Source organism: Diadema setosum, chromosome 9, assembly GCF_964275005.1.
Source record: "Diadema setosum chromosome 9, eeDiaSeto1, whole genome shotgun sequence".
NCBI classification, from domain to species: domain Eukaryota; kingdom Metazoa; phylum Echinodermata; class Echinoidea; order Diadematoida; family Diadematidae; genus Diadema; species Diadema setosum.
The window spans coordinates 36,589,480-36,604,081 of record NC_092693.1 but is presented as its reverse complement, the minus strand read 5'-3'; the positions used below and the strand labels follow the sequence as shown (position 1 = coordinate 36,604,081).

The following is a 14,602-nucleotide window of genomic DNA, read 5'->3' as shown; positions in this document are numbered from 1 at the left end:
TTGAATTTTAATGGAGGAATAACACTGAATTCCTGTAATCTAGCTAGCACGAATATGAAAATGGGATTTGAGACTAATTTTGTGATGTCTAATTTTAAGTAAAAATGGAATATTTTGATGTTTTCTAAGCCTTGTTATTCATGCATTTCTATGGAAATGAATTCCGTCCTTGTCAGTGGAATGTGTGATGAGTATGCCTTGATAATAAATACTTGTTGGCTTTCAGCAAATGCTGGTCTCTTATCTCATTTCCCTTCTGTATGTTCTTGTCATTCATACTTTAAACAAAATTTAAAAAAATGTAATTTCTGATGAAAATATAAATGAGATATAATATTTTTACATTGCCTCCAAATGAGAGAGAATTCAGTCCTGATGACGAAGTCTAGCAAAAATTTCATTTTGACCTTTTCTGCATACACAAGTACAAGTTTCTTGACTAGTGTCACAACCGAATGACCATTAGCAATTTTTCCTTGGTTCTTGATATCTGTCTGATTTTGATCAGACTTTCAATGACCTGTTGTATTTTATTACCAATATCTCTGGAGACAGAAATAGAGAATCACTTGCAGAAAGAATTCCTTTTGAAGGAGAGCGCACACACTGTACGACTAATAGAACTAACATTACGTGGGCAAACTCCATGGCCTGAATTCCCAAAAGTAGTTCATATAAAATCCATGAACTATTAAAAAAAAATGCACGAAATGGGGTTTCCTTTGACATGCATGTCTCAGCGTGCATTTAAAACTGGATGTTTATTGGTGTACACAATTGCTTGAATCCATAAAGGCAGTTTAAGTTTAGATCATGGTTTACACAAATTTCTTCTGCATAAATACAACTGACAGATTGCGTACACCAACGACATCCAGTAACAACTGCATGTCAATACGCGCATGTCAAAGGTACACCTATTTTACGCTTGTTTTAGACCATTGCTTAAATTTAAACCATGGTCTAAATTCAAACCACCTTCGAGAATTTGGGCCAATACGTCACATGAATTTTAACTTTTAGAATTTGCATAATTCGTGGACTAGATTCAAACTATCTTTGTGAATTTTGGCACATGAGTTTAATTCGTCACAATCTCAGATAGGAAAGAGCTTCCACATTCACATAATCCTCAGCATGATATTGTGTAAAGATATAATCACATTTACATGGGACAGTTCATGTCTGGTAACAACCTACAAACAATGCTTTGTGGGAATGATGGGGGGGGGGGGGAGGCGGTGGTATTGTCATCTTCTGGAGGGGGGCTGGTGTGGTCAAGGAGGCAAGATGTGTGGTCAGTCTGTAGACTACATCATGATGAAATGAGTCTTGCAGTGAACTGTGAAGATAAAAAAACAGAGAATGGAATAGAATGAGTGGTCATGTCAGATGCAAAGGCAGAAATACACAAAAAGAGATGAAAAAGATATTACAATTGCAACTCTGAAAATGTAGACCAATATGACTTGGCAGAAAATCTGCTATTACTGTGGTGTCCTAAGTATGAGCGCATAAGCTGAATGCATGATAATGTATACATTGTTGCGGGTGCGTGTGTGCATAGGACACCAGAGTAATAGTGGATTTTGCTGCCGGGTTGGAATAGTCTTTACAGATAACAAAATTTAAAGTCAACTAGAGAAGCACTCTGAGAGTGCAGACATCCGCCAAGCAGCTCATTTCCAACACTTATCTTGTTCTCCAAATGAAATCAGTCATATTCAACTCATACATACGCATGCTGGAAATCACCCAATTTCCAAATATAGAAGTCTTGTTACATAATCAGCTTCTTGCTGCACAGCACCGTGCCCGAGCACAGCACACACTTCAGTGCACGTAAGCAAACCTCCAAAATGTGCAGCTGGAACTCCCAAATTCATTAACCCTACAGTGTACCTCACAAAATATTGAATATCCTTCATAAAATCCATACAAATTCCTAGATCACTGCATAACAGGTAATCCTTGATTTACTACATATCGTCTGTTGAGAATGAGAAGGGCGTTAAGTTGTCTTGAACACTATGGGTTTTAGTAGCAACTTAACGCCCTTATCATTCTCAACCAACGATATATACATGTAATATACCACTCAAAGTAAAAGAATATTTGTGGGCTGCTACTGTTAAAGCGGAAGTTATCATCTGCATGAAACTTTTGCGAATTTTGCAAGGAGCCAAGATTTGCATACCCATGATAAGTAAAATGCAAGTGAAGGTGTTTGTCCACACTGCATTGAAAGCCAGCGGCAATTCACAAGTTTCATGCCGCAGATGCTTCTGGTTTTACAGTAGTTTATGGATACTTTATACAGTAGGGCAAATGCCACAATTCATCATAAATGGTTGATGAAAAGTACAGGAACCAGCGAACAACAGTTACAGGGTTTGCATCAAATTTTCCAAATGGACTTACCAATGAAGTCTGAAACTGGGTCCTTTCCATCCTCGTTGCGAAGGGAGTCGGTGATGTCGCTGTTCTCAATGATAGGGAGAAACATCTGGACAAAGTCTGACGTGTACGGAGGCGCAATCATGTCCAGCACCTACATGGAGATTAAAAAAGTTAATAGCTTCTTGACCTCGACCTCAACATCCTGACAAGGAGTTCTTCCCTACCACCAAAATCGCATCCTCTATCTACTACTACTGTATACAATATATATTTCACAGGGAGTTTAGTTTTGTGAGTTCCAAGAGTCGAGTGCTCTTCGCAAATTTAATAACAAATGAAAAGATAAACTCTGATCCCAACATGATTGCTACTAGCAATCATGTTGGCATCAGAGTTTATCTTAAAGTACACACATACATTTCTCTATTCATAACTATACTCCACGATCGTCAATTTACCCACTCACTAAATTGTGAGGAAATCTTGACTCATAAAAAAAAAAAAAAAGGCTCACTAAGTATGTAGTACATACAGTATCTCTTCCATGGAAAAAAAAAAAAATGAATACTTCATACCACCTCCCATTTCAATGAATTTGGATGAAACATACCATTGAATTACTATATCTCTTCAAAGTTTGTGTTTCTCTCACAAAAGAAATACAATTAACGTTACTTAGAAGAACACAGAATTATGCTCATTCTTACATCTGCAATATGTATAGAATTTTCACTCGTCTCCTACACTACAGGTGATTTCAAGTTTAGTGCTGGTGCAGGCACCAGTATTATTGCCCAAACTACCGTGCTAAGTTGAGCTCCAGCATTAATGGTCAGATTAACACAAGCAATGCTGGTTATAACTACAAACAAGTTTTCACATAATCTTAGAAGGTTTGCATGGTGGCGAGAGTAAACATAAGTTTCTAATGCTACTACTCCATGTGTGCGCATACACTGCACTGACATAGGAAGAGGATGCAAGGTTGCCATGGCAACCAGCCCCACCTCAGTGACAAAGTGCCTGATGAGGGAGATGTCGGTGTCCTGTTTCTCCACACACTTGGCGATGTACTGGATGACTGTCACCACGTGGCCGCGGCTCAGCAGGTGCACCATTCGGTCAAGGATGGTCTTCTTCAGCTCCATCTGACAAGCGAAATTCAGCAACATTACAGTCACATTGATACGATTTTAAGAAAAGGTGGAGAGGTTTCCACATCGTACACCCCACCCACATAGTAAAGTAAGAATACAAAACTGAAATATACCTAGAGAGATATAACTACAAATATGTAGAGAGAGAACTGGATATGACTCGCACACAAGCGCTAAAAGTGCTCACATTTTTTTTTTTTTCTGGAAGACCAACATTGAGTAAACTCTTTTTAGATGGGAAAGTTGAACACAAGATCACAAATGGTAGTAAAGGATACACAACCAGTGAAAAGATGAGTCATCTTTAAGTCAAGTCAAGTTCATTATCAAACTGTCTATTGGCAGCCAAAGTACAGTGGTAAGACACCATCAGGAAATGTTTGGTCAAACTTTTTTCAAGACTTCCTGGGTCATATGAACAAACACATGGCAGGTGAACATGAAATATCACGACTCACGCTTCTAAGGAAGATGGAAGTGTGATGATACATTGGTATTTTTTGCCTTCATCAATGTGATATTGTCACCATGTGATTTCAAGCTAACTCTAGGTAGACTTCTGTTAAGGAAACAGGTAATCACATAGTATCCTTGGTCTTACCTGTACCATGACATCCAGCTGTGGGTAAGGGTCTTCAAACAGCCTGATGAGAAGTTCCAGGACCTTGGAATGTAGCAGCTGGTGACAATTGACAACCTGGAATGACAAATATTTACCCTCAATTGACTAATCATCAAGCTAGATGAACACAAGATGTCATTGATCAGGATGACTGTTATCTCATCCATCACAGGAATATTTCTGCTGCTACTCAAATGGCAGTCTTACATTATCATTCATTACAACGGGTCTAGGACAATTACCCCCTGGGCAATTACCCCGCACCCTTCCCCTGGCCCTAATCCTAATTTTAATCCTGAATCTAACCCTAAACCTAACCCAAACTCCTAACCCTAAACCTAACCCTAACCCTAATCTTTACTCTTACCTTACCACTAACCAGTATTTGGCCGGGGGGTAATTGCCCTCCGGGGGTAATTGCCCGGATACGATTACAACCTGCTCTAAATCAAGCAATGGAAGGCAAGAGTTATGAAAGCTAACCCATTTGCAAATGTCTACCATGTTAAGACGTAATTCTAAGGAAATAGGCAAGGACTGGTGCTTGAAAATCATGATATCTAATATCTCTTTAGTAGTGAACCTGACAACATCTCTCAAAGCAGCCAAGGAATATTTGAAACCCATGCATCTATCGTTATAAACATTTGAGTGCTTACATTGGTGGACTTTCTTCACAACAGAGGCAGCATGATTTGCTTCCACAGCTATAACAGAACAATAGATACCAACAGTGAAACTAGCACATGTATAATGTAGAAGGCAGAGTACGTATACAGGCTTTACATTTACACCACTTAAAGCTCGAAGTTCACTGGATGTATTTACCTCATCCAGAAGGAGCAGGTGGATTGGGGTGTGGTCGGTGAGGCGCTGGAAGAAGGTGGGGTCCTGAACCACACAGTCTACCCAGTAAACCACACCCATAGCAACAACAGGATATCTGCACAGGAGTGACGTTAAGAGGAGAAAAATGGAATGATAATATAATGTGGAGTAGAGTTGGATACTTTCCTCGACAGATTACAAAGTGCTTCCATTTGAATCTTCTAGCAGTTATTACATTTGTCTATCAACATCAGTTCTTCTGTGTCTAGCCTACCATCTGTTCACAATCCCCATTCCCCTACTCTTTTTTTTCTCTTTTTTTCTCTTTTTCTCTTTTTTTGTTATCCCTTGTGTATGCAAAGAGGTCAATTTCATATCTTTCATCTCTTTTCTCATTTACTGTGTACATATGAACTTAATAACCTTTTATATTACAGAGTAGGTATGAGTTTTCTTCATCCCTCTGTTTCATAATCTCTTGCTCTCATCTTTTATATTATCAGACATAATTTGCCAATAATTTTGTGAATCTATCATCTTTTGGTTTCACTCTTACCATTACAAATAAAACCTTTATAGGCAGAAAGTACTCTGTTTAAAGCACAAATCTTTACTAGCAAATTATTGTGGAAGTCTTAATCCTTTACAGGAAATTTTAATAGATTCCACTGCCAAAGTCTGCATTAGGATCTCACATCCTACTAAACAAATATCAAAGGCTTCATGGCTGTGTAAAAATTGGATGCAAACAGCACCACATCCCTCCCCTCCGGTCTCCTCCTACTCACCTGATGCACTGGTAGACTGTGGTAAGCTCCATGCTCAGCTCTGAGTCACCCTTCTTGTCGGCACTGCACATGGCGTGCACCTTCTCTATCGCCGTGTTGGTCGCCTTCAGCTCATCCTTGGTGACCGATGTTCTCTTGCCCTGGAGGCAAACACAAGTCAATTGAGTGAAGTCAAATTTCACTGAGCTACAACATCTACAATCTACCAAGCTATAATTCTGTGGTCTGTAAGAAGACTTTACAAAATGTGAAGCACTCCCCTTAACAATACACATTAAATACACATTTCACCTTATTTATTCAAATTAATGTTTCTTGCATCAAATTCTGTCTATGGTGGATATCAGGAGGTTGTGGGTTTTAATCCCACCCGAGTATGTACGCCCAGCTTCTCAAAGGGGCACACTGATTGACATGTCTGTGAGTCGATAACAGTAATCTGGGTATCAAGGAACATAATACTCCTCTGTAAGCTCAACATAAGGCCACATAGATTAATGTATAACCAGCAACCAAAACAACAATGTAAACATGCTATTGAGGTCAAGCTTGTGCACAAGGTAACATTTTGGACTTGAAAAAGGGTTGAGATTCACACACCCTGCTACGACAAGGATCAGCATTTACTGCAGACCTATTCATGCATATACATGTATGCACCATCTTTAGCATACACCATCGAGTCTGAGTCCGGGCTGATTGGGAGAGGCATCTGGGAGGGGGACTCACCATTCTCCAGGTCTCGTGCGCACAGGTGGCGTGGGCCAGGAGGTAGGTGTACTTGTGGCGGTGGTCCGGATTGATGGAGGCACCGGGTCTGAACAGGGTCTCAATGAACAGGACCAGGAGCTGGGGCACCCTTATCAGCTCCACCGGGGGAGGATCTGGGTCACTGTACATCTTGTAAAGCTGGGGTGATGGACAAGCAAGAGAGATGACATAGCAATCATATTGAATCAAACCTGTCTTTGTGGCCACCTGTGTATACCAGCCACCTGCCTCATGCTGCAACTTCAGCAACAACCCCAGAGAGTAATACTATGTTAAAGAGCCTGTATATGGCGACTACTTGCATCACAACAACCAACCACCAGTTAATTTGTCTCCCGTGATGAAGAATTGACTGATAATACAGCAGTGACAAAATCAAGTTCAAGCCCAGTCTACATGTGCAAGCACACCAAGCTAGTATTCAATTTGCCAGTGCCTATATACTTAATAAAATGACAAAACATCATGGATCCTCTTTCAATTTCTGTTTTAAATCCTTTTTTATGCGACTGTGATCTTGAAACACGAAGCTGTTTGTTGACTCTATCTCTATAACCAAGCATATGTTTGATACAAACAAAAGATGAAAGGAAATATTACACAGTGCAAGGAATGTCATCTTTGTTCATTACAGCACGAAGAAGAAATGGTGTGACCACAGGGACCTTACCACTGTGACGTCTGCAGGATTGAGAGCCTTGCGCTGGATCATGGAGACAAGAGCCTGGCAGGCTCGGGGGTAGCTGGTGGCATTACTGACTGCAAGGCTTATCTGGGCCACACCCTCACCTCTGGCAAATCAGGAAAGGAAAAAACAACAGACAATAGCCAAAAAATAAATCACAACAAAATACCATTGGCAGAGAATTCATTATCAGTGTTATACTCTGAGGATGACAGCACTTCATCGAACTCTTCTGGATTGCCAACAGAAAACAGCAATAGTAGGTAAAACATGGTGTCAATGTTATGCAACATGGCATAGAAAAGAAGGCAGAGAGGCCTAAAAAATACTGGCAATACCTACTACATTTCAAATACTACAACTGTATCTCCACATATAGAGAAAAAATATGCTTTGAGTTCCAGTGAAATGAGGGTGCATAATTCACAAAACTGCGATTTTAAAGGAAACAAACTCTGATATCCTCAAAGTCGGCTACTTGGAATCTACAATGACAATTATCAATCCTGTTGATGCGTGTTAACCTGAGAAAACCTTACGAGCCACCATGTCATATAACTTTAATTCATGGATGTCACTCTGACCTCATCATGAAAGTAGTTATTTTATAAATGGAAATCTGGAAATACAGCTTGCACTGCTGCCTCCTTCTACGACCCCTAAAACACAACCCAACTACACTAAAGCAAACTGACCAAACAACAGATCAAATTTAGAAGCTGACTTTGTGGTGTCTATCAGAAAACACATCTAAAGAGGTTAAAGGACAAGTTCACCTTCATTAACATAAGGATTGAGAGAATGTAGCAATATTAGCAGAACTCATCATTGAAAGTTTGAGGAAAATCGGACAATCCGTTCAAAAGTTATGAATTTTTGAAGTTTTTGTGCAGTCACCGCTGGATGAGAAGACTACTGCAATGTATGATGTCACATGCGTACAACAACATAAGGAAAATATAAAGAGAATTTCACAAAATTTCATCTTTTGAAAAAAGTACATATTCCCTTGATTCGTTACTGACATATGTTATGGGTAATATTATTCCCATTGTCTTTAGAAAGAGGCAAGTCAAGTGCTCTTTTATTATGCGAAAAAAGTGAAATTATGTTGAATTTTCTTTACATTTTCTTTACATAGTTGTACTCATATGACATCACGAGCCTTAGTAGTCTCCTCATCCAGCGGTTCCAACACAAAAAATTAAAAAAATTCATAACTTTTGCGTCGATTGTCCAATTTTCCTCAAACTTTCACTGATGTGTTCTACTAATATTGCTGCATTCTCTAAATCCTTATGTTTATGAAGGTGAACTTGTCCTTTAACATCCCTTGGGCCCTGTTGCATAAAGTCAGAAAATCAAACGTAGGTCAGAATTGAGAATTGAGCCAATAAGCACTGAGTATTCAGAGACTTACATTTCATTTTCTGATTTATGTTTGATATCATTTGTAATGCGACAGTGCTAAGGATAAAGAAGCTCTCACTTTACTGGTGTGTGAGCAGTGAAAGTGAGGTCAAAGGTCAGGGTCAAGGGTCTAACCTCTGATGGCCGACGACTTGCACTTCCTGGCACAGTCTGCGGATGATGGATGCTCCCCCGTCCTGTCTCGCTAGCAGCTGCATCATGACCTCAGCATACAGGAATGTGTGTTGACCGTGGCATACCATCTTCTGTTCATGTCAAAGGCACATAAGAGACCCACATCCAGAGAGTAAGTCTCACTTTCATTGGTATCATAATTAAATATGAATATTTTTATAATGTACATCACACACTATGCATCAAAATGCTGTAAAAGTGGACATTTTTGCACATTTTTCTTTTGTGACATAAAACTAGCACAATATTGAGAAAATACAACTTTTTTGCATGTTATATGTAAAATTATCTCACATCCTAGATCTCAAGGTAGGTTAGGTATATTTTATGTAATTTGTAGTTTCCACCATGTTCACTACTACTGCAGCACGAGTGAATTTGTTGTTGAAATGCAGAGCAGTTACCTTTTACCGTAGTATGTGCTGCCAAAAGCCATTAACCGCCATGGCAGCAGTGGTCTGTTCAAACTGCTCTATCAGTTGTCATGACAATTCACAAATCATGAAAACATTAAATTAACCATACAAAGCAGCTCATCTCTCTAACTTTAACCCTTTGGGTGCTTTGAGCGTCGATTGATACAGAAAACCCCATGGCATTGCACACACTGTCCAATGTCCCTGGCACAAATAGGGTTAACAGAGTCATTACCCCCAATGACAAGCTATGCCACACTGGACTGCCATGGGCCTTGAATGAAAACAGGAAGTGAAAAACTCACACTGAATTCTGGGAGATGTTTGTTGATGGCCTCCTCCCCACCCTCAAGTAGTTTGTTGATGGAGGTCTGAAGGACCTTGGAGAAGACGCCGATCTCGTGGCAGGCAGTGGACACGTTGCCGATCTCCCCCTGGAAGCCAGCGTCTGATATCAGCTGTACGGAAGGGGGAAATAGATATTGAAGGTTTGGAATCCACAGGATTACCTCTAGAACACTTACACGGTAACACTCTACACTAAGCCTGTTCACACGCAAGACAGGCTGAAACTGGGAGCTTGATTTGAAACTTCACTTTTTGTTCCCCCGTTTACACTAGGGGGAAAAAAATGCCCTACCTACAAGGAGAGAACAACTGCAATGTACTGAGAAGCAAAATTGCCCATGATAAACCAAGTTTTGTTCCTGGCTGACACATTGATTACTCTATTTGGTAAAATTTTTCTTGCCCACCAGCTCAAATATCAAAGCATGCACACTGTGCTGACTTCATTTTGTTCACAAGAATTGATACCGCACATGTACTATGTCAGCAGTCAGCATAATTAGAAACATGTGAAATTCAGTGCAGTTACTGGTGAAACTTTTGACATAAACGGTACCTTGATGGTGAAGTTAAGCATCAGGCAGTCTGGGTAAGACTCCGCTAACTGGTAGAAGAGAGAGCGCCAAGTCCTGTGCTGGATCATGGCTTCAAGCCAGGCTGGAGTCTAAGGGAAAGAGTATGGGTGGAGAGAGAAGGTGCTCAATGAGAGGGTTTGTTTGTTTGTTTGGTTTTTTTTTGTTTTTTTTTGTTTCAAGAATAAGCTAATTCACTTACAATTACCTTTTTCAACAAAAATATTAACTGAAATTCACTGAAAAGTCATCTCACTATTAGTAGTAGGTGTGTAGATCGATTCATCAACATGGGATGTGATTATATTTGGGTAGCATGTTGATGCATTAGTCACTTTTGCTTTCATGGCAACAAAATGTACCTAAATCCATTAAGTGGCTTTAACCTGCTTTTTGTTTCTTGCTTCTCAAGGATGACACATGCTGATATTGTGGGATAAGATTTTATCAAGGCTACAGTCAACAACACCTCCATTAATTTTTCAATAAATTGTGAGCAGAAATCTATGTTCATTTGGCTAAAATTTCTGTTTGAACGGGATTAGTGATCTTTTCTTCTAACCAATGAATTCAACGCTACAGAGGAACAATAATACATTACTGCTTACATGCACTAACGGGAAGGTATACACGCAATCAAGGCCACAATACCTAAAGTTTGTTTTGCTTTGCCTGAATAGATTGCAACCCTCCATACCATAGCATAACCTCATAGTGCATGAACAATTGATATGGAAAATGACATCACTGAATGTAGAAATCACTGCAGTTCCTTCTACTCACCCCTCCTTCTTCGATAAAGATGGTGTCTGCCTTCTTGGGATCGAAATGCTTGATGATGAGAACCTTGAGGTGGTCCTCCACCATTTGTTGTACCTCAGCAGGACTCACATCTGTCCCAAACAAAGTCAAGTCAAGGAGCAACAAGTACACTTACAGTATATTGAAATAGCCATTACAAGGCATATATGGTAATCATTTTATGCAAATAATATGAAGGCACAAGAATCTCAATGTTTCAGAATTTATTACACATTATCAAATGTGACAGTGTCTGTACCAAGAGAATTCACAATACATAGATCAACTAAGATGGCAAAATGTGATTAAAATGATCCAACTGGAAATTGCAAACTGTTTATAGAAAGAAGACTTTGAAAAAAAAATACGCTGTATCTACCTTGTTATATCCTGCAAGATATTCAACACCAACCTCTAAACATAGTGTCTCATCAATTCATTTATAAAGAGTTTACTTCATACTATAAATATAAACTGCTGGATTCTTTGGGAGAACATATCTGAAAATGCTTCTAGGTGCATGTTGCTTATTGGAAAAAGACTTTGGAACTACCATGGAGTGCATCTAAATTCCACTGACAGCTTACCACATTTTTACTATTAAAGATAATGCCTTGTGGGAGGATGTTGAACAAGTACAGTGTAGCATAATATGCTGTCTTACCTGTAAAGATGAGCCACTCAGCCAGGAGGTTCACAGTTTGAGCCACTGCGGTGTAATTTTCTGACAGCAGGACAACTACCTGCTCTGGAACGCCTCCTGCTTTGAAATATCTGGAGCGGATTGAAAAGTCAACGGTCAAACCTGTCACGGTCAGTCTGTTGGGCTTATCTTGGAACTTTTCTAATGAACCCATAACACTGCCTAACTCTCTTGTGCTTCAAATAATCATTCTGGTTTTCAGTAAGGAACATGAGGTTTTCACAATTTTATTTCTAATGTTATTTTCTTTTTTCATTACACAACCAATGTAAGAATTTTGAGGTGATAGACAATAATGAAGATGATGTAGTCACCACATCAACTTCAGATTTTTCATATCTATTATTGTTAACCCTTCTTTTCTGCAGACCCTTCAATTCTCAGAGCATATAAAATCAAGAAATCCTACATGCCCTCTTGTTTGTCATTTAATTCTAACTAAATCAAAGTGGAGGACAACTTAGTTGGCTGGGTTGTACCACTTCTGGATCGGGGGTGGGGGGGGGGGGATTCATACTGAGTCAGCTCTCATAGCATTCTCTATTAGAATGACTCCTGCTTCACTTGGTCAAAATCAATTGTTTTAACAATTAGTTTTAACAAAGATGACAAAAGAAGTACAATGTTAATGGGGGGGGGGGGGGGAATGATGCAGAAGTAACAGAAGATAAGCAATCATCCTTGAGCCCTTACTTGTACCTAAAGAAGGCTGGAAAGAGAATGGTAACAGGGGGGCAAGAGAAAGATTGACAAGAAAACAGCATGATAGAGTAGGGCTGGGAGAAGGTAATCCCACAGACCTCTTGAGATCCTTGAAGACACCAGGTTCCATGATGTAATCTGTGCTGGCAAACGCCTCCAGGCACTCCTTCTGTATGGCCTCATCCTCTTTGTATCGGTCTGGATCTTCATCCTCTTCCTCCTCCTCTTCCTCGTCTGGGGGAGGATCCTGATTATAAGAGACACGTAAAATTCTTTTACTGCTACAGTACAAAGTACGTGAAAAACAAAAATCTGGTTTAGAGTAATGTACAATTTATACAAAGAAAATACTTTCAATAATCTTAACACAATTCTCCCCCAAGGTTTCTTTATTACTGTATGGAACACATTGATTGTAAACACAGCACAAAGAATTCAATCGCAATCGTATAGACCGTTTCTCTGGGCTGCCACATAGTGACATGACTGAGCGACGGAAGTCACATACACTGTACAGTGTACAGCCCCTGTCCTGTTGTGCACTACTTAAAATTAGTATGACTGCCTGTTTAGTACAAATGTATACTAGAAAAAGGCTAGATTCTTCATTTACGTAGCTTGTGCTAGAGTGCAATATGAATGGCATACGACACAGGGAGCTTAGGACGATTAATCATGTTTTAAATTCTTCAGGCCTGCCTGGGCCTGTAGCTACATGTTGTAGACTACACCAAAAGCAGCATCAGAGGTATGATATATGTGAGGTTATTTTCATCGCTTTGCGAGGCAGTGTGTGAATGAACTTGGACAATATGGTCCACAATATGTACACTTTTGTATGCAATACATTACAGTGATATCCAGCTTCTCCCATGGCTGAGCTGTGTGTACATGTAAGAGTAAGACGCGCGTGCATGTGGCTGTATCCAGCCACTCGGAATATGGCTACACGCACAACCACAAATGTGTGGCTGGATGGTAAAGACACGTCATATGATTGAGGGTACCACCTATATCGCCACCCTTTAGGATCTGCAGCTTGTTCATTCCAAGTCTATAAAACAAATTTGCCCAAGTTTTGCCTCAGATATGCCATAGATCTAAATACTGCAGAATTGAATCTTGTGACCGTCCTGTTAGTTGATTCTGATAATCTCTGTAGTGAAAAATGCCATTTTAGTGTGTGCAATGCATGGTTTAAAAGGGTACCGGGGTACAGGTACCTCAAGATCGGCATCCCCTCCCTCTATTGTATATGATTAAAGTTTATACATTCATACAATCAATAGCCTGGGAAATACATGTGAATTCCACAGTCATGCGTCGTGTTTGTAATTTACTACGCTAAGAAGCAGATGTGTAATTGAACCGGCCATGTTCAATATGTTTAGCTTGTCACTTGCTAGTTTGTTTAAGGAGTTTGTTTTTCGTCACTTCGTCTTTATTGTTTTCATACAGCTTATGGTGATTAACCCCATGAGTACATTGTACCTTTTCATTCTAACAGTTAGAACTTTTTTTCTATATGCAAACACACACACTGTCTGATCATTCATGATGTTGATCATGTTAATTGGAAATCATTTCCAAGGTTGAAGGTTGCCGGTTCGCGGTTGGCAGGTTGTTTGGATATTATTGTTGACTTTGTTTCTCTTGAGAAGTTACAAAATAACTTTTAATTTACAGAACTTTATTTCCCACTAAATCTCAGTCTATCACTCACAGATCACAGCTCAGTCACCCCAACATCGTCTGTGACTGTGGTTATTACGGTTATTCATTGATCACAATTCACACAAATTTAACCACGGCCACGGCTTGACGCTTTTAATACGGTCAGCCAGTCACGCACGGCACGTTACGGCCCCCGCCGGGTAACCCAGTCGCGGGGCGCTGTAACACAGTGCATGTCCGTATGGGGTCGCTGCTGCGGTTACCGCCGGGTGAAGTCTTGCTCTAAATAAAAAGCTCTTGCAAGTAAATAAAAGACTCTGGCTGATAACATAGCTTACAGTTTGATCGTAATTCCAGTCTGCATCTCCATAATCATCTTCATCCATTCCAATCGGTCTTGAATTCTTAGTTTTATCACCTGTTTATACACTTAAATGGACTCTTGAATCTCGCGTCTTGTATTTTGCGTGTATTACTATTCAGTCAGTCATAGGGGGCTGCCATCTTGGATTTTATTGACCAATCAAAAC

The 14,602-nt window shown here is 39.8% G+C and overlaps 1 protein-coding gene across 1 annotated transcript; it reads right to left on the bottom strand.

Moving 5' to 3' along the window:
- Positions 1 to 199: 199 nt before the first annotated feature.
- LOC140233448 (negative elongation factor D-like) lies at positions 200 to 14,540 on the bottom strand. Its single transcript, XM_072313564.1, has 15 exons — positions 14,411 to 14,540; positions 12,497 to 12,645; positions 11,658 to 11,767; positions 10,976 to 11,085; positions 10,177 to 10,284; positions 9,578 to 9,730; positions 8,797 to 8,927; positions 7,237 to 7,357; positions 6,525 to 6,704; positions 5,796 to 5,935; positions 5,008 to 5,122; positions 4,159 to 4,254; positions 3,408 to 3,548; positions 2,422 to 2,551; positions 200 to 1,342 (listed from the first exon to the last, which is right to left on the bottom strand). The coding sequence occupies exons 1-15, from the start codon at positions 14,456 to 14,458 to the stop codon at positions 1,311 to 1,313; spliced, it is 1,764 nt and encodes a 587-aa protein (XP_072169665.1). The 5' UTR covers positions 14,459 to 14,540; the 3' UTR covers positions 200 to 1,310.
- Positions 14,541 to 14,602: the final 62 nt, after the last annotated feature.

Bases quoted from the DNA above. Each gene is read 5' to 3' on its own strand.
- LOC140233448 (XM_072313564.1), bottom strand. From the start codon at position 14,458: ATGGATGAAGATGATTATGGAGATGCAGACTGGAATTACGATCAAACT. The intron at 7,358-8,796 runs GTTAGACCCTTG...CTGATTTGCCAG, and splicing joins CAAGTCGTCGGCCATCAGAG to AGGTGAGGGTGTGGCCCAGA. The intron at 5,936-6,524 runs GTGAGTCCCCCT...GTTTGCCTCCAG, and splicing joins CGCACGAGACCTGGAGAATG to GGCAAGAGAACATCGGTCAC.